Source organism: Xenopus laevis, chromosome 5L (assembly GCF_017654675.1).
Source record: "Xenopus laevis strain J_2021 chromosome 5L, Xenopus_laevis_v10.1, whole genome shotgun sequence".
Lineage (NCBI taxonomy): Eukaryota > Metazoa > Chordata > Amphibia > Anura > Pipidae > Xenopus > Xenopus laevis.
In genome coordinates this window covers 74,942,608-74,965,334 of record NC_054379.1, presented here as the reverse complement: position 1 = coordinate 74,965,334, position 22,727 = coordinate 74,942,608, and the positions used below count along the sequence as shown (strand labels likewise).

The window sequence follows — 22,727 nt, the reverse complement described above, 5'->3', positions numbered from 1 at the left end:
CATTGCTGGGATGTGCATTCGCATCATTGGACTTTTAGTCATATGTTAGATCTTTGCCAGGGTGTTAATTATAGAAGGACTTGCCTCCACAAACCACTGGTGAGCTATGGCCATTGCAATGGATTCATTGTCTCCAAAAAACTGGTTGTTAGCTGGAAAACAAATCCAACCATATACCATCAACTTACAATTAAGGGTCAGTTGTTATAATCTGCCTGACAACCACAGATTTTAGACTAGAACTTGCAATGGAATGCTCCAAACAAAAATATCCCACGCGGCTGCTTTTAACATCCCACTTCTGTTTTCCCATAACTTGGCTTTAGGGGTTCAGCTTGTTACAGCAGATGTTTTCTAGCAGGAAACACGGCACATACAATGTAAATGCAAAACACTGCTAGTGCTCATATTTGGAAAGCCAATGCTAATCAGTAAATCTGTCAGGGAGTCACCATAGGGAGAACTGCATGAGATAAAGTGATTCTGGGACCAGACAGTACAAATACAAAACTGTCAGAAATCAAGTTGCAAGAAGTGAGATGCCTTTTGGACAAGATATGAATACAAAGTTCTTTCAGCAAAGCTAGAGGTTTGAATTATGCACTGTGCCAGGGGAAATCAGCCCTGTTGGAAGAACTAAGCCATATTCGGAAACTTACAGGAAACATGAACAGCATGCAAATCCAAGCTGCCCAGAGACAATTTTTTTCCCCTGACATACCTGCTTTCGTACAGAGATATATTTTACATGTGCAGTACTTTTAATGAGAAAATGCTATTGTGCATTCAGGAAAGGATCGCACATTTTCCCCCAATGACCATGCTTTTGGATTTGTACTGCATAAAAATATAAAAAGTTACATGTCTGCTAGATGAGAGGCATACGAGAAAGGTGTTGGAACAGTTTAAAGGAGTTTGAAATATTTTTTTCAGGAAGGATAATGATGCTTTTTCTGCCTTCATACAGTTTTTTTTAACAAATAAATCAGATATAAAACAAATCCTTCAAACTGCTACTGAGATATATTTCCCATCACCTTCACTCATCCAGTCCCTGGCAGAGGGTGGTATGAAGCTGCAGCTTTACTGCAGTTGTAGGCCTGTAGTATATGTTTCATGTTTATGTAGTTTTGGAGCATTTTAATCATCATACGGCTTAACCACTACCCAAGTGAAACTTGTGTGACCCCATATCCTAGACACCTGGACTCCTTTTACCTCTTTGGAGGGTCTACACAATCCAGCAGGTTCTCAGGAGGCATACATTCTAGGCACTGAGGAACAAGCACTCGTCATACTTTTCTACATTTCAGATGGGTGCAATTTTACACACTCTGGGGCAGATTTATCAAGGGTCGAATTGAAAATTCTAATTTTTTTATGGTCAGAACTGTCAAATTCGACTATTGAGTTATTCAAATTTGATTCATGTTTTTGAAAAAGTTTTTTTAAAAAAAAAAATGTAAATTCGAGATTTATCATACTCTGGCCCTTGAAGAATTAGAATTCAACTATTCGCCACCTAAAACCTGCCGAATTGCTGTTTGAGTCAATGGGAGAGGTACAGGGATCAATTTGGAGTTGTTTGCAGCCTTCCTGACATTCAAGTTTTTTCCAGAGAAAAAACTTTAATCGAGTTTTTTTTAATTCAAATCAAAATTGATTCGAGTTTTCGAGTCATTTTAAGTCATACGAGTCTTAAAAATTAGATTTTTTTAATACATTTTGAATTTATGGGGAGTTATTAAAAACTCATATGATTGGAAAATTCGAACAAGCACAAGTTACTTCTCCGGAGGGTGGCAGGAACATTGCTAACCTAGCTGGAGTAATGCTTGATGCGAGGTGGCTAAAAGGAGAACTAAACCCTAAAAAATAATATGGCCCAAAATGCCATATTTTATATACTGAACCTATTGCACCAGCCTAAAGTTTCAACTTCTTAATAGCAGCAATGATCCAGGACTTCAAACTTGTTACAGGGGGTCACCATCTTGGAAAGTGTCTGCGACACTCACATGCCCAGTGGGCTCAGAGCAGCTGTTGAGAAGCTAAACTTAGGGGTCGTCGCAAATTATCAAGCAGAAAATTAGGTTGGCCAGTCATAGAAGATCATGCTACAGGGCAGATTAAATTATGATGCTAGTTGCACTGGTTTCTGTGTTGCCATGTAGTAATTATCTGTAGTATTACTAATCAGCCTTCTATTGTGAAAGTTATATTCTATGTGTATTGTATATTTTAGTCAGTCCCTAAGCTCAGTAAGTGACAGCAGCACAGAGCATGTGCAGTGAATCAACAGAGAAGAAGATGGGGAGCTACTGGGCATCTTCAGAGGCACAGATCTTCCCTGCTAAACGGCTGGTACGGAAGCCCAAAACATAATATACAACATTTCTATCCTACTTCTTTAGTTAAGCTTTTGCAAAGCAAAATGTGAAAGCTGAGTTAGTAATTCCTGTATAGAATTAATGAAAACCTTGTAACAAAACACAACCGTATATGCTTTCAGCTTTTCAATAATTCCAAAGGATTAAATAAAATAAAAGAACAAAAAAGAAATAATTTATGATCTTTAAAGACCCTTGAGTATGTTATTTAAACCATCTTATGCTATATTTTCTGGATTAATACATACAGTTTGTGGTTTCACTTTGCCTGACTCTTGATTCTTGGATGACTTGTCCCAGGAGGAGTTATTAGTTTAATAATCAGCACCATTATGTATTGTGAGGGCGAAAAATTAAAACTCAATCATTTCCCATACCATTTGCATCTCTGACATTTCCCAGTAAATTAATGTACAGTATACAGTAAGCAAGAAATTGGAACAGATTATAGGTTACGACTGCTGCAAACATCTATACTGGGTTTCTACCATATTTTCTGTGTAGGCACCCACTGTGCTATCGTATCGTATCGGTTGCATCCTCAGAAATGTATAGAAATCATTCAATTAAGTGAATGAATCACTTGAATTAAGTAGGTTATATTGTTATGTATAGTAAGAAGCACTTATGTTAATGTTGCCAATATTCACAGAGTAGCAAAATAAAAAAATCTGGTTGCAGGCTTCACATTACAGTCTTACTTACCCAGAAATGAATCTATTGCATAATATTTCTTCTCTTCACAGTGTTAATAGCATAGGACTCTTCTCTTCTAATCACCTACTTGTTTATATTTTCCCTCACAAAGAATAATCAAGGGGTAAATATGCACCCTTAGAATGATTTCAATTTCCCTTACATAGGAGTCACTTCCAAATTATTCTCTTTACAAGTATCCTTCTTCCGTTGCCTCACCTAGACAGAGAAGAATGGTTCTACTGTAGTGAAGCCAGGCTAGGGCTGTACACTTCACATACCAAACCTTCAGAAGGAGGAAATAAGTGCTTAACAGAGCTGCACAAAGCAGGTGAAGAGAAAATAATACTGACTATAAACATGGCCTTGCCTGAAATGACCTAAGCAAAACATCTGAAGAGGGAATAGCTGCTGACATTTGTGTAGACTGGTCACAGTCTCAAAACACACAAAGAACATTTTGTTTGAAAACAAACTAAACACATTCTGGTGCATTGATCAATGTATTTGCAACGATAAATGTGCCAAATATTATTCAAACTGCTGGCAGAGCTGTTTTAAGGTGCCATTGGGCCCAGGTCTCAAAGGCAGGCCTACCACACAACCCTAGGAAATTTATGATAGTACTGCCCTCAAAAAAACTTGAATATAATAGTGCTGGCAATACAAAATGGTGTGTGTTTGTCAAGTTGTCATTAACAGGTGTAGGCCTAACAGCCATGAGAACAGATAAACCATATATACAAAGTGAAAATACAAAGTGAAAAAATCCAGTCTTTTATAAAAACATATACATTTTTGATATGTTATATGTATCACTCTCCCAATGGATCAAAAGGGAGGTCTGTAATTTCTGGGGGATACTTCAGAAAAAAATCTTATGGTTGGCCCTAGGCCAATGCCTATTTTCCTATTTTGCCAACTTATTAAAGGAGGGATAAAGTTTAACAAAGAAGTACAAAAGGTATATATATATATATATATATATATATATATCATGAAAGGTACCATACAATAAGTATTTAATTCAGATTCTCATTACATTAAAGCTCAGAAAACAAGAGAACATTCTGGTTTAGAATTTAAAAATTAACCTTGTACCAGACCCTGCGGCTGCAGAGGGACCCAGGAGGTATAGGGGGCCCCATGAGGCCCTAATTAATAAGCAATTTTAATATACATTGGTAAAACAGGACAACCTCTGGCTGGTGCATTAGGCTCAGTACAGGTGTGTGATCTATTATCCAGAAACCTATTACTCAGAAAGCTCAAAATTAAGGGAGTCCATCTCCCACTGTCTTCGTTTGAATCAAATAATCTAAATTGTTAAAAATAATTTCCTTTTTGCTGTAATAATAAAATAGTATATTGAACTGATATTATTAATCTTATTGGAGACAAAACAATCCTATTGGGTTGATTTAATGTTTAAATGATGTAGACTTAAGGTATGGTGATCCAAATTACAGAAAGGCTCCTTATTCAGAAAACCCCAGGTCCCAAGCATTCTGAAAAATAAGAATAACTGTATGTAAGCATTTCTAGCCATATTCATTTTTAGAGTTTAGTTCTTCTAACTCCTGACTGCTGGAGATGAATTAGGACTCCCCAGTTCAAATGTAATAAATACGTTGTTCAAATTAGTTTATCATGTTTGTTTTAAAGCAGGCATGTCCAAAGTGCTGCCCAGTGGCCAAATGCGGCCCATCTTCAAATTTACACCGGCCCTCAGCCTCCATCATGAAATTAATAATACCGTGGCCCCCCAGCACAGTGCAATCAGGAATCACCTAGTCGTAATATTTAGGCACATTAGTGAAATGATCTGCCACTGGGTCTATACTGCTGCCTGTGTGCTGAAGAAGATAGCAATAGACATGTACTGGCACGTAGTGACGCACCACTCTCTCATACTTCTTTAGGGCTGAAGGTGTCAACAGACGTACTGACGTGCCAGTACAGTAAACTACGTTCCAGTACGTGTCTATTGCAGCAGGCAGCAGTATAGACCAAGTGGCAGATCATTTCACTATTGTGCCCAGATATTACTGCTACGGCTACGTGATTCCTTGTTTAAATGAGTTAAATGATGTTAATGTTTTAACGAGTCCCTATTCAAGCTGCTGATTGGTTGCTTATTAATTTGTACCCAAGTTAATAAACAGTCTTTTTGTATTTTAAGCTGACGTTCAGCCTATAACTAAGTTATATAATGGCTAATTCTTTGCAAATTTCAATGGTCTTCGTTTTTTTTCTGACTCTTTTAAGCTTTGACTCAAACAGCTAAAAACAACTGCTCTGCGACACTACAATTTTATTGTTATTGCTTTCTTGAGAGAGATGCTGAACAAAAAGCTAAATAATTCAAAAACAACAAACAATAAAAAAATTAATAACAATTGCAAATTGTCTCAGAATATCATATCACTGTCTATATCATACTAAAAGTTAATTTTAAGATGAACAACCCCTTTACGTAATAATACATGGACAAATTAAATACATAGGGGAAGATTTGCTGCAGGCCTTAATAGAATGTGACATGCTCATTAAAGGGACTCAGTCAGGCCCACATGCCTGTTCAAATATGAGAGGCACACGGCATGCCAATCTGGACCATTCATAATACAGTAGAGATGAAATCATGTTCTCAAAAAGATGGCAGACAGAAATGTGCATTATCCATTTTCTCTCCTATTTTCCCTTTTTTCCTGAATTTCTCATACTTATTACAGAATTCTTTTTATCATGACCCAGCATATAATCCAGTCCAAATGAAAGCGAGAAAAAAAACTGCCACATTCACATCTAGAGCAATTCATACACATGGCCTGCAGTTATACAACACATGGCTTGCACATGCAGCAGCATCTGACTTATCACGTCTCTGTCTCCATCCGGCAGTTTCATGTTAGCTAAGACTCTTAAATGTAAATCCAAATTATTGTAATCTTGCTTCATCTCGTGTGTTTTGTTCTACTGTGCAGTTAGTACAAACACTCCACTACGCACTTGTAAACATCCTCATACGTCATTATCTCTGTAAAATATAATCTGTCACCATCTGATACACTTGTTTTCCATTAATCCCCCCATAAATTAATATTGTAAAAATCAAATATAATTCCTGGGTGTTCTACAGGGAAACAGCTTGTGATATAGACTCATAAAGATTTACAAATAGCTTCCTCAAATTTGTACTATATCCTGCAACATAACAGTCACACAAAAGATCAAGGATTGAGCTAATTTGCACTAGTGCAGTCATCCAATACAATCAGTCCAATTTCTGCATTTCGCAAATTGTTATGCATGATCAAAACTACTTCTAATTGGTTAAAATCGGCTACTGCACTGGTACAATTTATCACCTACATTTGAAACTCAGCATCAGCTAACTCCTAACAAAAAAACAGGAATATGAGAAGAGATCTATAGACTGAAATTAAATGTAAGGTAAGTCAATTAAATGAGGACAGGTAACAGTATTAAACAGGCCTTAGAACAAAGGAACAAAGTCATATTGAGCTTAGAGAGGATTTATTTCTGAGTCCATGGAATTTATTCACTCTTTAGGTGTAACTGCTATTTTGGGCAATCTTTTTGTTACCTATGTTGAGCTCATAGTCTATTTTGATCACTGCCCTGTGTCCCATTTATTAGGTAGGCTGGACATTTCTTCACACCAAATGCTGTCCTCATTAAGTTGGGGGTGGGTGTATTTTAAAAGTTGTGTTTTCCCCTGCTCACATACATCAAGGTTAGCTGCGGACCAGCCATATCAACTAGAAGGTCCCATATGGAACATTTTAATGAGGTCCCCTAGACTTAAAGGAGAACTAAAGCTTAAATAAAGAAGCAGGGCTGAAATCTTGTACATTATGTTTTGAGCTTCTATACCAGCCCAAGGCAACCACAGCCCTTTAGCAGTAAAGATCTATGCCTCTGAAGATGCCCCAGTAGCTCCCCATCTTCTTTTCTGCTGATCACTGCACATGCTCAGTGCTGCAGTCATTTACTGAACTTAGGGACCGGTGCACAATATACTGAATATATTTAATATAAATGTCACAATTTAAGGCTGAGGGTGATTAGTAAATTATTATTGGTATGGGTATATGGCAGCTCATGAACCACATAATTACCATCATAATGTAATAGTCAGCCCTGTAGCCTCAGCTTATATGAGAGGCAAACCTAAATTTTTGCTTGGTGATTTGTGACACCCCATAAGATTAGATTCTCAATGTTTACTCAAATCACACTGAGTATGTGCGTGCCACAGACACTCTTAACAAAATCCAAAATGGAACTGTGTCCTGTGTAAGTGATGGAAAATACTAAGAAAAAAGACTGAATTTATATCAATAACAGTAGAGTGTTGTACTGTGTTAGCCATAGATATTTATATGTCTATAAAACTGTGAAACCCAATGTATCCTCACGCTGCAGGGCTGGTCTCTAATTGGACGAGATACTGACAGCATGATTTGTCACAGGACCAAAGGGATGAGGCGGTAAAGATAGCAAATCTATACATAGCACAAACTGGTTAGCAAAACAAAAAGCAAAACAGATTTATTTTCCTCTACAATTAAATCCCTGTATCATCTTCTTCTGTCCATTACATCTGTCTGATATATCCGGAATGCTATCTCCTGTACACCCTTCCCTTTCCACTGGGCATTAGGTCAATGGAGAACAATTAGCCAGGCATACAGTCCTAATCAGAAGGAAAATACTAAAACAGTCCTATCTTTGACTCATTTTACAGATATATAATACGGTGTAATTAAATTACTACAAGTTATGTTTTTTTTATTAGCTGGAGCTATATTAACTACAAGCCAAATAAGATAAACACACTGACACTTAATTCATTACACACACATGTCATTTGAGCATGTAACATTTTGTAAAATATACAATATCTTGGTACTATTTCAATTTGCAATATCTCAATTCCTTTCTTTACTATATTTTAGCACAATGCTGCCTAAGAATGGGATGGATAAAATAAAGGCCATTTAGGCTGCTACATATTGCTGCTATTCTCTAAAGATAATATTTAGGCATATTTATTGTACAGTAGGAGTACAAATCTCCATATTATTTTCTAAAAATTACACCCACACCCAACGAAACTGTATAGACTCAAGGTGTCCATACACGGCCGATAAAAGCTGCCGACAGACAGAGTCCCCGATCTGTATCTGGCCGAAAATCGACCAGATGTCAATTGGACAGGACTAAAAATCCCTTTGGATCGCTGATTGTTTTTGCGGTCCCATGATCGGCCCGCCCGTATATATATATATATATATATATATATATATATATATATATATATATATATATATATATATAAATATACTGACTACAAAGGCTAGCTAAGCTATTTAATTACAGCATTAGGAGTGGGAATCAATGATCCATTGACTAAAGTCTATGGCAACCTTTAAAGCAACTTACAGACTAGACAAACAATTTTTGAAAAATATTTATCAGAACACATCTATCAAAATTTGGGGGATAATTTCTCAGTAACTAAATATGAAACGAAAGACTGCTAAACAAAATCAGCCACATTGAAAGATTTCATGTATAAAGTAAACTTGGCCGATTAGGCATTCTGCTTTGCAAAGAAGTATCTCTGTATCACCAAGGAAAAAATGTTGCTATGGAAACAGTGACAATGTATTCATTATCTTCTCATGCTGGGAGTGAATGCAATGACGTCAACAAAGGTTGGAAGTGACTTCTGATCCTGGCCTGTGACACTGCCTAGTTAGCAGACCAAATTTGCTCAAAGCTTACTTTGCAAGTTACATGCCAAATCATTTTAAAAAGGACCAATAGCAATGCTTTACATACAAAGAATTCATATATAGAGTTGCCAGATTGTAATAAACAAATTTGTCTGTAAAGAATTCCCCTATTATTATTTCTTTTTATGTTTATAAGCAATAAAGGCACTGAGGCCACAGAAATAGTTTAAGAATTAATATGTACACTTGCGTTTTAGTATCTGTAGCATAAGGTCACATTTACTAATTGCAGGGAGGCATAAAATAAGCTCCATGTTTTTGCACTTTTCACTTAGTCCTGTCAGTTGGGCCACAGTTGAGAACAAAGACCTGCTCCTTTCAATGAATACAGCCTTGCTTGTGTTCAGCAGCACTGGATTCATGAAGGGTGGGCTTGAGGCTGAGTGTGGGCATTTAAATGCACAAGCTAGGGTGCATCAGTGGGTGCAAGTTACCAGGGGCCCGGTACTAAATGCCTGCCTTAGCATTTATTTATCCCTGCAAGATACAGAGTGCTAATGCTCAGCAGACGGGTCCAAAGGGGCATTTGTTCACTCCTTGTGGCCTTGCATCTGTGGGATTAGTAAATTACCCCATGCTGTATTTTGTAGAGAGCATGGTGCGTTAATAAAAATCTAGAAGCCAAACTGTAACCATATAGGCTAATAGCTGAGCTAGTATCTCTTATTTAACAGCTATCGCCAAAATCAATTTTGTGTTTTTGTGCAGGATGGGCTTCTTCTTGGCATGCAATAAAAGCTATAAATCTCGGGTGCGGGGACCGGGTCCGTGGTCCCCTAGTTACACCACTGATGTAGTAAGGGTGGATACTGAGAAGGGAGGCAAAATCTTCTCCATTTATCTCCAGACTGTTATTTATAAAAAGCAAGATACAATCAATGCACTGACAAGTTTCACTAGAATTGAGCTGAGCCACATAGTCTGCCTATTTATCTAATAAACCATATAACAGGCAGAGCTAAGTGCAGACATTTTTTATCCGTGATAGTGTCATTATAAATCATTATCAGTTTCATTTCTGCATTAAGGTTTGGTTAAACCATGTCTATCAAAGAAAATTATAATATAAAAACACCATCTATCTCATGACTGTCCACTCATTGAATTACCAGTTAGTATGCTGTGCTCCTTCACCTGCACCAAACCATTTAGCATGTAGCCTATATATCAAAACACAGGGAACTGTATTGTTTGCTTATTATTATCTACAAGCTGTCATTCTCAGCACTGGCAAGTTTTAATGCAACAAGGTCCTATGGGCTACCAAGCAATGGGAAAAGATTCACTCTGAAACTTAGTTTTGATGACTACAACTTAGCGATAATAAGTAAATGAAGTGCTAAGGGTGTCATAACCCATATAGTCTGTCAAGCAAGTATTCAAAAAAAGACAAGGGCACATACAAAGTTCATGGACAACATATTTCTATAACTGTTTTTCATTAGTTGCATGCAGGAAATTTTAGCTTAAGCGCTGCAAGATGTACTTACTATTGAGAAGACGGAAATCAATAAAAGGGTATGAACCACGGCGTTCTGAGAGAACCCCTGCTGGAACTTTCACTCTAGCATCTCCTGAAAGATATAAAAATAACCAGTGTTAATTGTACTGCTGTTTTCTGTAAATAAAGCTCTGTATCATGTACATGTACTCACTCAAATCAATACAGCAGAGAAAATACTCTACATACATATATTGAAATGCATTTTTTTTGGATCCTAAATTCATCAGTACAGGTGCCGACAAGCAAATAGCCTGGTGTTTTCATTAAACATATCCATTAATATGGGCATTTCACTGTTTCTGAAATTTTGGAAAACTTACAGAAGTGAGTAATTTTCTATTGTAATCGCTCAGTTGTCTTGGGGTATAGTATCTTGATATTTGCATGAAATATATCAGTGAAGGACAAATGGACAAAGGAGAGTGTTATGCCTCACGTTTAAGTAGTTCAGAAAAAGATCATCACATTAGTATATTAATTAATGTAACACTTTTCCTACACGTACAACTCATTTTCTTTTAAAACAGCTGACATAATTTATCCCTTGATGTTCTAGATGTGTGTTTACACTCTCTAAAAGTCAATATCTAGCCATCAAGAAAAGGCCTATATTTTTGAATAAACATCATCTGGGGTTTTTGTAAATAGCATCATTAATATTCAGAACATTTGTCATTTTTCAGAATTACCCTGTTGGTTTTGGAGCAAGGCATAATACATAACTTTTATCCCACATACTTGTGTTGGGCTGAGTTAAAAGACTGTTGTTGACTCTTTATTTTATAAAATAGGATTGGAAGCAGTGGAGCATTTGACTGTGTCCTGTCCATCTGGCTTACTCACTTCATTTGCCAAATTTGTGGAGCTACGAGGGTGAATTAATCTGTTTGCAGTCTTTGCTCTTTTCCATGTTTGCTTTCAGGAAAGAAAAGCCAGAACTTGAACTAACAAGGACAAGGACTGATGACATAAAATGACTGCACAGTAAATGTAATGATAAAGAGAGATTACAGGTATGGGACCAGTTCCATAATGCTTGGGACCTGGGGCTTTCTGTAATATGGACCTCCATAACCACTAAAAACAAATTAAACGTTAATTAAACCCAATATTATTGTTTTGCTTCCACTAATGATTAATTATGTCTTAATTGAGATCAAGTGCAAGGTACTGTTTTATTATTACAGAGAAAATATATTTTTCAAAATTTGAATTATTTGATTAAAATGGAGTAAAATGGGAGACGGACTTCCTGTAATTCAGAGTATCCAGATAATGGATCCCATACCTTGCTACAGTGAATACTGTGATATCCAGAAGTTATTTCTGATTAAGCATAATTTAGTGCATGGTATGAAAATGATCCTATTAAAAACAATGAGGTTTTTTTCAGAATTATTTGTTCACAACAGCAAAGCTGTCTTAGGTTCCTCCAGGACCTAGGCCTTGAAGTGATTCTGTCATGATTTCTATGGCGTAGTTTTTATTTCTACAGTATAGTATACTGTTTATACTGCAAATAATTCATTCTACCATGTAAAATTTAATTCCTAACCCAACAAGTGTAATTTTTTTAGTTGTAATATTGGTGTTTAGGCAGACATCTCAATTAATTTTGATTGATCATGTACTTTCAGAAAGAGCCAGTGCTGCACTATGGAACTGCTTTCTGATAGACTTTTGTTTCTCCTACTCAATGTAACTCAATGGGGTCACAGTGGGACATAGGTTTTTACTATTGATTGCTGGTGATATATGTACCAGGTAGCTGTTATCCTTACCTTCCCATTGTTCTGATGATGGGTTGATGGGGGAGGGGGAAGGAGGGGTGTGATATCACTCCAACTTGCAGTGCAGCAGTAAGGAGTGACTGAAGATTATCAGAGCACAAGTCACATGACTGGGGCTAGACATTTTGTCAATTTCCCAGCTGCCCCTGGTCATGTGACTTGTGCTTGCACTTTAGGAGAGAAATGCTTTCTGGCAGGCTGTTGTTTTTCCTTCTCATTGTAACTGAATGTGTCTCAGTGGGATATGGTTTTTTACTATTGAGTTTTGTTCTTAGATCTACCAGGCAGCTGTTATCTTGTGTTAGGGAGCTGTTATCTGGTTACCTTCCCCTTGTTCTTTTGTTTGGCTGCTGGGGGGGAAAAGGGAGGGGGTGATATCACTCCAACTTGCAGTACAGCAGTAAAGAGTGATTGAAGTTTATCAGAGCACAAGTCACATGACTTAGGGCAGCTGGGAAATTGACAATATGTCTAGCCCCATGTCAGATATAAAAAAATCTGTTTGCTCTTTTGAGAAATGGATTTCAGTGCAGAATTCTGCTGGAGCAGCACTTTTAACTGATTCATTTTGAAAAAAATTTTTTTTCCTATGACAGTATCCCTTTAGGGTTCAAACAAAATTTAAAAGTATCCTTACCATAGAAATAGAGATGATATTCAAGAATTTGCTGTGAAAAGATTATCATTGGGACTATGTAGAGAAATGTGAAAATTCCTAACAACATTCTGCCAGGAGGGGTTATTTATTAGCATATTTTTGTTTATTCACAGCATTTAAAACCCTTGCTGAGCAGCCACTTACTATTTATCCAAAATCTCAAAATACATGATGGCAATTACTTTAAGACCAGGGATATATAGCACGCAATATTTTATTATTTTCTTGCTTTTCCTCTCCTCCATACCGTGGCTATGGAGTCACTGCTAGAAACAAGCAGTAATAATATGACTAAACTTAGTCTTAGGAAAAGGTAAGGAAATATTGTCTGGGTTCCATAAACATTGTGACTCAAATATGATGAGCAACAGGAAACACAAGCTGAATACCCTGCAACAGACAGGATATGGTGATGATTATTAATGTTGTCCATACTACCCCTTTGCCTTTCTAAAGAAATATCTGCACAATTTGTTCTCCCATAATTCCTGTTTAGTCACTGTCATGGTGCTTTTATAGGTCAGTGACACAAAACCGTCACATCAAAGGCTATGTTTATGAGAAAAATGCAATAGAAGCCACTCTGCATGTTAGAGTGTCACTTATATTTTCTTAATCATAGAAATACAGAAAGGGCACCATTCTCCCAGAATGGCAAGGTGCTATGGGGTATTATACTAGGTGGGAGTTGTGCTTGGTGCATTTACATCAGATATGTTTAAATGTGCACAGTTGTACTTTTGCATTGATGTGAATCAGGTTGAAATGTGCTAGAAATATTCAGGGTCATCTTAGTCACATCTACTGACGCAGGTCACTGTGGAAACCCTGAAGCAATAGCTTCAGGGTTTCCTAGCTTCAATAGACGCACAGCTTCTGATTCACCAAAATGTAGAAATGCAAGGAGTGACTTTCGCCACAAAAGCCTTGTTCATCTTTAAATTAAGTTTAATGATAATGATATTCTGAGAAAATTTGTAGTTGGTTTGGTATTATTTGTGGTTTTTTGAGTCATTTAGCTTTTTATTCAGTAGCTCTCTAGTTTGCAATTTCAGCAATCTGGTTGCTAGGGTTGAAATTATCCCCAGCAATCATGCATGGATTTGAATTAGAGAATATGATAAGGAGAGGGCCTGAATAGAAAAATGAGCAATAACAAGCAGCAATAACAATACAATTGTACCCTTACAGAGCATCAGAGCATTTGTTTTTAGATGCGGTCAGTGATCCCCATTGCTAGAAAGAAGAAGAAGGCAAATAATTCAAAAACTATAAAAAAGTTAAGAGCAACTGAAAAAGTTTGTAACATATTAAAAATGAACCACCCCTGTAAAGAATGAAGCAGATTCATACAACGCAGCCATCTCTGAATGTCCTAAAACATTTCTTTTTACCAGCTTCTCATTTTCTTATTTTATGTACTGATAGAATTTGTATGTTAAATACTAAAAGTGCTACTTTATAGTCATGCCATTGTTTTTGTACAGACATTTTAGAATGCATGCCTAAGGAGGGAGGTTATGTATCTTCGCATCCAGCTTGGAGAAAGGTGAGACAAAACATAAAAAAAGTAAAGCATAACAAACCCATACATTTTAGTGCGTTGCCAGGAACTAAAAACAGACTCAATTGCCTCCCTAGAGAAGCATTTCCTGAATAGTTTTTTTTCCTCTTATTGCCCTGTTATTTTTATTAACTATTAAGAATAAAAAACATTCTTGCACTGACCATTCAGCGGTTGTAAAACTGTCAGCAAGGGTAGGTACAGCCAGAGAGATGAACTGACACTTCTCTGCCTCATTCTGGAGAACATAAATCAACAAGGACTTCTATAAATGTTCTGACCTCTTGAGGGTAAAGAAAGCCTAAGACTCCCTGAAGGTCAAGGTTTTAAATATGTAAAAAAAACGAATTAAAAATTGGAAGCACTAGATGATACATTTATCAAATGTTAAAATGTTTTGCCATGAGCAATTCATATTGAGTTTCACTTCATTCTCGAATTTTAATAAATCTCTGGGCAATGGTTCGAATTTTATCTTGGTAAAAGAATTCTGAATGCTGTCATTGGGTTAGTGTTATTGCTCTTTGGGCATTTCCCATTTGACCCTATCTTTTTACTTTTCTAAACGCTGTTAAGCTGTTGGTTAGCCACCCACACTGACAGCCACATGAAAAACACACCTAATCATTAATTCTCTCAAGCTTACTCTCAATTGTGGCATTTTTTTTACAATGTGATATTCATCACAAAGAAAAATAGACCCATAAAATTTGGACTGTAGGGTTGGACCTTTATATGGAATGCAGTCTTCTAAATATAGTAGGTTCTATGCAATAAAACACCTTAATTTAGAATACTGCCATCTTTGTGCTCTTTATTTATGCTACAATATGTCTTGACAGTTATTTCTAACACCTTACTCAATGTTAACTTTTGACACTGCAAAATTTACTTGAAATGTGGGTGGCATTTTGTTAGAGAGCCATTAACTGTAATCTCGTACATCCGTCTCATATAAGTAACAGAAATGCACAAAGTCACAAATACCTACATGCTATATAACATCTCCAAATTGTACAAAATTCTGTCATTATTCATTTATAAATATAGAAATGAATATAGTCCTGTCTTGCCTGTTCTTTGCTTTCCATAGAAAGCAGCAGTGGGCTAAAGCAATGAAGAACACAAGTGCAGGAATTTGTTTATGATTGACCAGGCACACGCTTGTTAGAAATATCGACCACTGAGCGTTAGTAAATATATTCTCAACAATATAATTATAAAAATGCAGATAATTTTCTTTCATACATAAATAGGCCCTTAAATATTTATGCCCCAGTGTATCTGCTGCAAGTTGACAACTTGAATATTTTCTTTAAATATGAAGAAATTAAGGGGCATATTTATCAAGGGTCGAATTTCGAATTTGAAAAACTTTGCAATTCGAATTAAATAAGACCTACCGAAATTAAGTCAAAGGTTTTTTTTGGTCGAATAGGTCCGTTTTAGATCGAATTGGTCCTTATTCGGCCGACTTCAAATCATATGAATCGAAGCAATAGCGCATTCGATCGAATTCAATTCGAAGTTTTTTACAAAAAAACCTTAGATTTTTCAAAGTCCACCAATTGACTCCAGACTGGTTCTAGGAGGTCCCCTATAGGCTAAAACAGCAATTTGGCAGGTTTTAGATGCTGAATGGTAGAAGTTGGATTTTTAAAGAAACAGTACAATTCCGATATTTGAATTTTCAAATTTTTTTAAAATTCAAATCGAATTTGGACTATTCCCTAGTCAAGTTACACAAAAATAGCTTGAAATTCCAATTTTTTTAATTCGAAAAATCACCTCGACCTTTGATAAATCTGCCCCTAAATTTATATCAATACCGAGAGGGGATAATGAAAACATTTTGGGCCATGTCTATATTTTCGTTGGTGAAATGATAGGCTTATATAGTTCAGAGCACTTTGCTTTTATCCCAAAGGCTTTGCTACCGAATGTCACCCAGGGTGCTTAGTACAAATGCAACAGGTTTGATCACTGCTGGTCTGAACTGCATTAGAGCATCAATCTCACTTTAAAAAGGAAAATAAACTCAATCAAAAATAAATGATTGTTAAAAAGCTTTATCACGGCCTTAAACCTCTTTTAATCCTAAACCAGATAATAATTGGGTCTGGTTATAAAGATAAAACGTTAAGGTCAATTTTAACGAATTCACACCAACCACATGATTGGTGAACATATCTTTTCACATTAGCATATGAGGCAATACAAATGGATTTTCCAGTCTATTGCCAACAGAGTGACTGCCTGAAATTGTTACATTGATAATTGCAAGCATTACCTGCCACAAATGACTTAAGGGCTCACACTTGTTGTGACTTGTCACAGGCACTATGTTGTCGCACCATGGTTGTTTGTGCATTTCTAGAAGTAGAAAAATGTCCTACTAATAACACCCATTATGTTGGAATTTTTCTAATGTTGCATAGCCAGCTGTATTCACAGAAATCTACTATTACTCTGCCTACCCTGACGAACTGCAAGTTGCATTACCTACATTTTGTGTGCTAGCGGGCAACAAAAAGATGTTGCTGTTGACATGACATATTAGGGAAAGTAATTGGCTGCTGAAATCTGAATCCAAAACAGGTGATTATGAGTTTCTTTTAGCTATGCAGTTCTGACGTTAGATGTTTTTAAAAAGCTGTACAACATTCTAAGCATATGTATAAGGGCATCCATGATCAAACACATGTTTGCTAAAAGAATAGCACAGCGACTCTTATCTGTACTGGAGCAAATGGGCCCTGAAAAAATATTGGCTATACTGTAGATATAGTCACATTTATAGCACAATATCTTATAATCATACAGCACTACTAATAATACACAATTCTGACTAACCATTGTATCACTAGACTAATGTCTCCGTTCAAGGATGTGATGAGAAAAACAAACATATAAGTTCTCATATTTTATGCAAAAGTTCTATATACCAAAGGTCATAAAAGCCATGTGCAATAAAGATAAAGAATAGAGATCCCAGCAGTGGCTTCCTGTACTGTTTGCAGAGCAGATACTTTTAATGATAACACATTTAGCAATGAAGATCTTCCAACCCCGGAAATTCTGTGTTCAAGACCTCCCAGATGAGTGGAGATTTATGCCTGGCGCCTATTAAACAAGATACCATTTTTTTAGTGTTCCTTGAAAGAATGAAGCCAAGTCCCTAAATTAAAAAAACCAATAATCATAAAGCATGTGTTATACTGTCTGTTTTTTTTTTTTAAAAATTTCTTAAAAATATGAGATGTTTTATAGACAATTCCACACTATAATATTCACATTTTTGTTTACAAGCATTGCTAATACAGATATAGGATCCATTATCCAGAAACCCTTTATTCTATTTTATTAGCTCTGAATTACGGGAAGGATGTCTCCCATAGACCCCATTTTAATGAAATTATTTAAAATTTTAAAACGTATTTCCCTTTTCTCTGTACAGGTATCGGATCCGTTATCTGGAAACCTGTTATCCAGAAATCTCCAGAAATATTTTTAATAATAAAAAAGTATCTTGCACTTGATCAAAACTAAGATATAATTAATCCATATTGGAGGCAAAACCAGTGTATTAGGTGTATTTAATGTTTTTTCCTAGCGCTAACTTCCATATTTACAGTGTGACAGGTTTTCCAGATAAGGGATCTTTCTGTAATTTGGATCTCCTACCATAAGTCTGCTAAAATCATGTAAACATTAATTATAGCTAATAGGATCGTTTTACCTCCAATAGGGATTCATTATATCTTAGTTTGGATCAAGTACAAGGTACTGTTTTATGATTACAGAGAAAAAGGAAATCATTTTATTTGTTTAAATTGAAGTCTATGAGTGATGGATGTCATTCTGAGCTTTCTGGATAAAGGGTTTCCAGATAACAGCTTGTACCATACTTGTACATAGCATGATACCAGCAAAAGTGTATCAATGTATATTTTGTTTCTAATATATCTAGATATAATAAGAAATAAGAAATTTTGCAGCAGCTACAAATTATGCATAGAGACAAACAGCTGGTATCTTAAAGTGAGGTTTCTTGTATGGAATTGATTAAAATAGGATATAATGTATTCACTGAATACCAAACATTACAAAAAAGTTTAAGCTAAACAATGAACCAAATCCAAACCCTAATTTATGAAATAGTAAGCAAAAGTCCCAACATGGCATCATCTGAGCAAAAACGTTATCACCTTTTTATGGTTTTATGTTTTATGGTTTTTTCAACCTCACATTTTTAAAAATCACAATTGTCTCTGTATTTTTAAAAAAAAATCTGAATATGAAAAACTCAATGAATAAAAATGCAGAACAAATACAAATAAGACAACAATGACCTTGAAATCCTAAATTCTGTATGAATTTTTGTGCGATTACAAGCAAATACAATGCTGAAAACCATCACAATTTGATAAGGACAGCTCCAATTGACGTCTACATGACCTTGCCAGCTTTTAGATGGCAAAGTTTTGAATTACCATTTTTTGTGCTTTTTACACTTAATAAATATTGAATACTAAACAGAATCCTATATTAAGGGCATCCCTTATAAAAATATTGGTTGTTACCTTTCTGAAGTTCTGTAAAAAATGTATTAGTTCTATGGTGCTTCTAAGTGTAATGGGGCTGCTAAGGTAACACCCTGGAGAACTGAAACATAACCATTTAGAGGTTTCCTCAAGGTTTTCTCAATATTTTTAGAGGTGACTGACATGGCACAAGCAATGCAAAATTTGTTTAAAGGCTGGGGATAGTTCTGTGAATGGGGAAACCACTTGTATACAAGTAAGGAAAATGAATTTGTATTATGATTAAAAAGAGACTCATTTACTAAATTGTTCTTAATTTCTTTATGTTGCATGTTGTATTTAATGCTTGAATATTTTTGACAATGTGTCACACCCTTCTCTACTCTTGAAGAATGTAACATAGTCACATAGTAAATTAGGATGAAAAAAGACACACGTCCATCAAGTTCAACCTTTTAACTCTATTTTAACCTGCCTAACTGCTAGTTGATACAGAGGAAGGCAAAAAACACTACTTGAAGCCTCTCCAATTTGCCTCAGAAGGTGGAAAAAAGTTCCTTCCTGACTCCAAAATGGCAATCAGACCCTGGATCAATTTGTACTATGAACTATGTAGTCACTTTAAAGACAAAACAAAGAATAAAATCAATTGCCAAAAAACATCTCTAAAGGGTAACATAGCTAAAATTTCTAGTCAAATAATGTTCAGCCTTAGGGCCAATACCTATTAGGGTAATGGTCTAGCTGTCACCACTCTGTGTGCGTCCATTCGAGAGTTTGCAATTCAACAGTATTAGGAGCAGTGAGAGGTGTACATGGGGATTTTGACCACAGCTATTCTTCACTGCAATTTCCTACTACTTTTCGCTAAAACAAAAGTAGCCAAAAATGGTAGAAATTGATTTGGGCCACTTCTCACTAACTAAGAGTTGAAAACAGGACAAATACCCATGGTTATACCATGAAAATGTAGATGAGTGTGTTTTTCAGGCAATAAACATTCTTCCCATTGTTGTCAATAGAAAGTGTCCTTTGGCAACTTGCTCCATTTTATTGCTGCCTTTTTTTATGGGAAAATTGTACTGGTAGAGTTTGCTATGTGCAAGTCTTAAAGACAGAACTTCCACTCCTGTACTGTAGCTGATGAAGGACTATGAAGACAGTTTATGATGACAGGAGTGAAATGGTATACAGATTCAAGCAGTAATACTGTCAAAGAAGCAAGATGATAAATATAATTTGAGGAGATAAGTGATTCTGGTGGATGGATGGAAGTTAAAAGATTTTTTTGAAAGTGCAAGTGGCATTGTGTTGATGTACTGTGTATGTGCAGGGTCCGGTCCATTGTTATATTTTGGGAGGCATTTAGATTTGTTTGTTTTTGCCGCCCCCCGCCTCCCCCACGGCACTCACCTTGAGTGCCGGACGGGGGTCTGGGGGGTCCACGTCGCTAGTGCAGAGAGCGCAATTGCACTCTCTGCACTAGAAGAGCAAAATTTCCAGATTGAAAACCGGAAATTCGGCTCTTAGTTAACAGGAGTGGCATTTTTGCTGCCCCTGTCAACCGGGGGGGGGGGGGCGCTGCCGCCTGAGGCGAGTGCCTCAACTCGCCTCATTGGCGGAGTGCCCCTGAGTGTTTTACCCACAATTAAACCTTAATTGCCATGTGCAAGTGGTTATTGCTCCATTTCTGACATTGTCTGCATTAAAATGATGTTTGTTCATGATTCTTTGGCAAAGGTATCTTGAACCTTGGAATTACCAAGGTTCCATCTGTGCAGGGTGGCAGTGGTTTCAGAAATCTCCTGCGTCAATAGGCATACTTGCTCACCATTCATCAGAGCTTCCTGGATGGACCAACGGAACTGAGTACAAGTATACAGAAGTGCAAGGAGTGTGTTTTGACACAAGTACATTTAATGAATAGTATCAATACACAGATCAATTGTGTCCATTTTAGCGTGACCACACTTGTGGCTGCAAACCTAAATAATCCCTATATCATTCTATATTGCCAGTATGTGGAGAGTTGTAGTTCAGTGGTAGTTGCGGGAAAAAATCAGATTTTCACAAATTTTTTGGACTTTTTCATCCAATTTTCAAGATTTTCACTTTTTTTTGTAATTTTCTCCCAATAACTCTGAAAACGTTGGGGTATTGCCCAAACCCAGCACACATCAAAAAAGCATTGGGACTTCTCCCATTGACTTATATGCAACCTCGACAGGTCTGAGATGCTGGATTTTCAGATTCAGACTTTTCCATTCTCGGGGCTTAAAAAAATCGAAAAAGTCAGATTTTATAAAAAAAAAAATCAAGAATTTTTCATGATTTTTGCATTCAGAGTTTAGTAAATAACCTTTTTAAAGCTATATCTGTCTGCCGAGATACATAGAAGTAAAACCTAAAATGCAGAAGGCAAAAGAATATATATTTTTGGATTGTAGCCCTTTTTGGAACTGCCACTAAGCTTCAATAGAATTAGGCAAAAGTTGAATAGGCAATAGTTTTTTTCACTGTTGAACAAAGCATATGAGAATTTGTGGAAAAAGACTTGAGAAAATTCAGTGCTGCCCACTAACTAATGTGACAGATGTTTCACATGAAGTCAGAATGCGTGCTTGCGTGCATCCATGTTTACAAACTCTTTTCCTGGCTCGTATTCAGTTTAAGTAATATTTGCATGACATGGGATGCTTTGCTAGGTCAGTGAACCTAAAACAAAGAGAAGAGCCACACGTACAAAGGAAATGACCTCTTCGACATAGCAAAAAATAAGTATTTCAAGTTGCGTTGGGTGAAATGTCGAAGTTACAGCCCTTTTTTAGAAACCTTGGTGTGTTTGTAACTGGGAAATCTGATAAGTAGTGGGAAATTGCATGCTTTACAAATAGTAATGCAATTGCAAAAATATATCTTCTAATTATTTGTGTGTTGCTGCAAACTTATAAGATATAAGGGACGGGTTCATTTATGACTGCGAGCCTGAACACGAATGCTGGCAAATGAATAGCTCCACTTTAATGCCACACTTCCCTTTGCCATACCACTTACTGTCTAAAACAACATTATGTCAGGCCAGCTATCACATTAGTGATATGTTGTGAAGATAGAATAGTAGAAGGCACTAGCACAATGTATTATGAATAGGCAATACTATTTTGTAAGAATTTGTGCCATTTTTGGGAATGACCCCACTATGTCAAGAGTGACATTGACCACAGTGACCACCTGAGACAAATGCCTGCTCCACTTGTAGGCCGGCAAATTAAAATTCAATCCAAATCTCATCATTAGCCTTAAGGGGAGCAGACTCAATTAATACGATAACATTTTAGACTCCATTTGAAATCACGTACGAACCAACACAGTCCATTGTTTCCGTCCTATACATGCTTCACCAATGCATGTGACCAACTTGCTGCAAATCCTACACTGACAGCTCATCTTGTTGTACAGTGGCATCAAAGCCCTTGGCTAAATGTCTTTTCTGCTGTGCCCTTGGACATGAACTACTGCTGATGTTCACAAATAAATAACCAGGATTACAAAGTTAAGCAGTTTAGACATGCACGGGGCCTGCTTTCTTTTATGCTATAAAAGACAACTGAGAATATAAACATATTTTATTTTTACGGGTTCTCCCAGGAAGAGATCCAGGTGATCTTGGTTATAAAACCACCATTAATTAGGCCACTCAACACTTTCATCAAGAAAGGATTGGAAAAATGAAGCCATTCCAAAGAGCTTCAG

General features: G+C 36.4%; 1 protein-coding gene across 5 annotated transcripts in view; it reads right to left on the bottom strand.

The window, feature by feature from the left end:
• Window positions 1-22,727, bottom strand: part of LOC108716793 (cAMP-specific 3',5'-cyclic phosphodiesterase 7B) — a 160,336-nt gene that overhangs the window by 24,667 nt on the left and 112,942 nt on the right. For all 5 annotated transcript variants that reach the window (XM_041562960.1, XM_041562962.1, XM_041562963.1 and 2 more), the window contains one exon: window positions 10,405-10,488. In XM_041562960.1, the coding sequence (XP_041418894.1) occupies window positions 10,405-10,488 (84 nt within the window). The remainder of the gene's footprint in view (window positions 1-10,404; window positions 10,489-22,727) is intronic.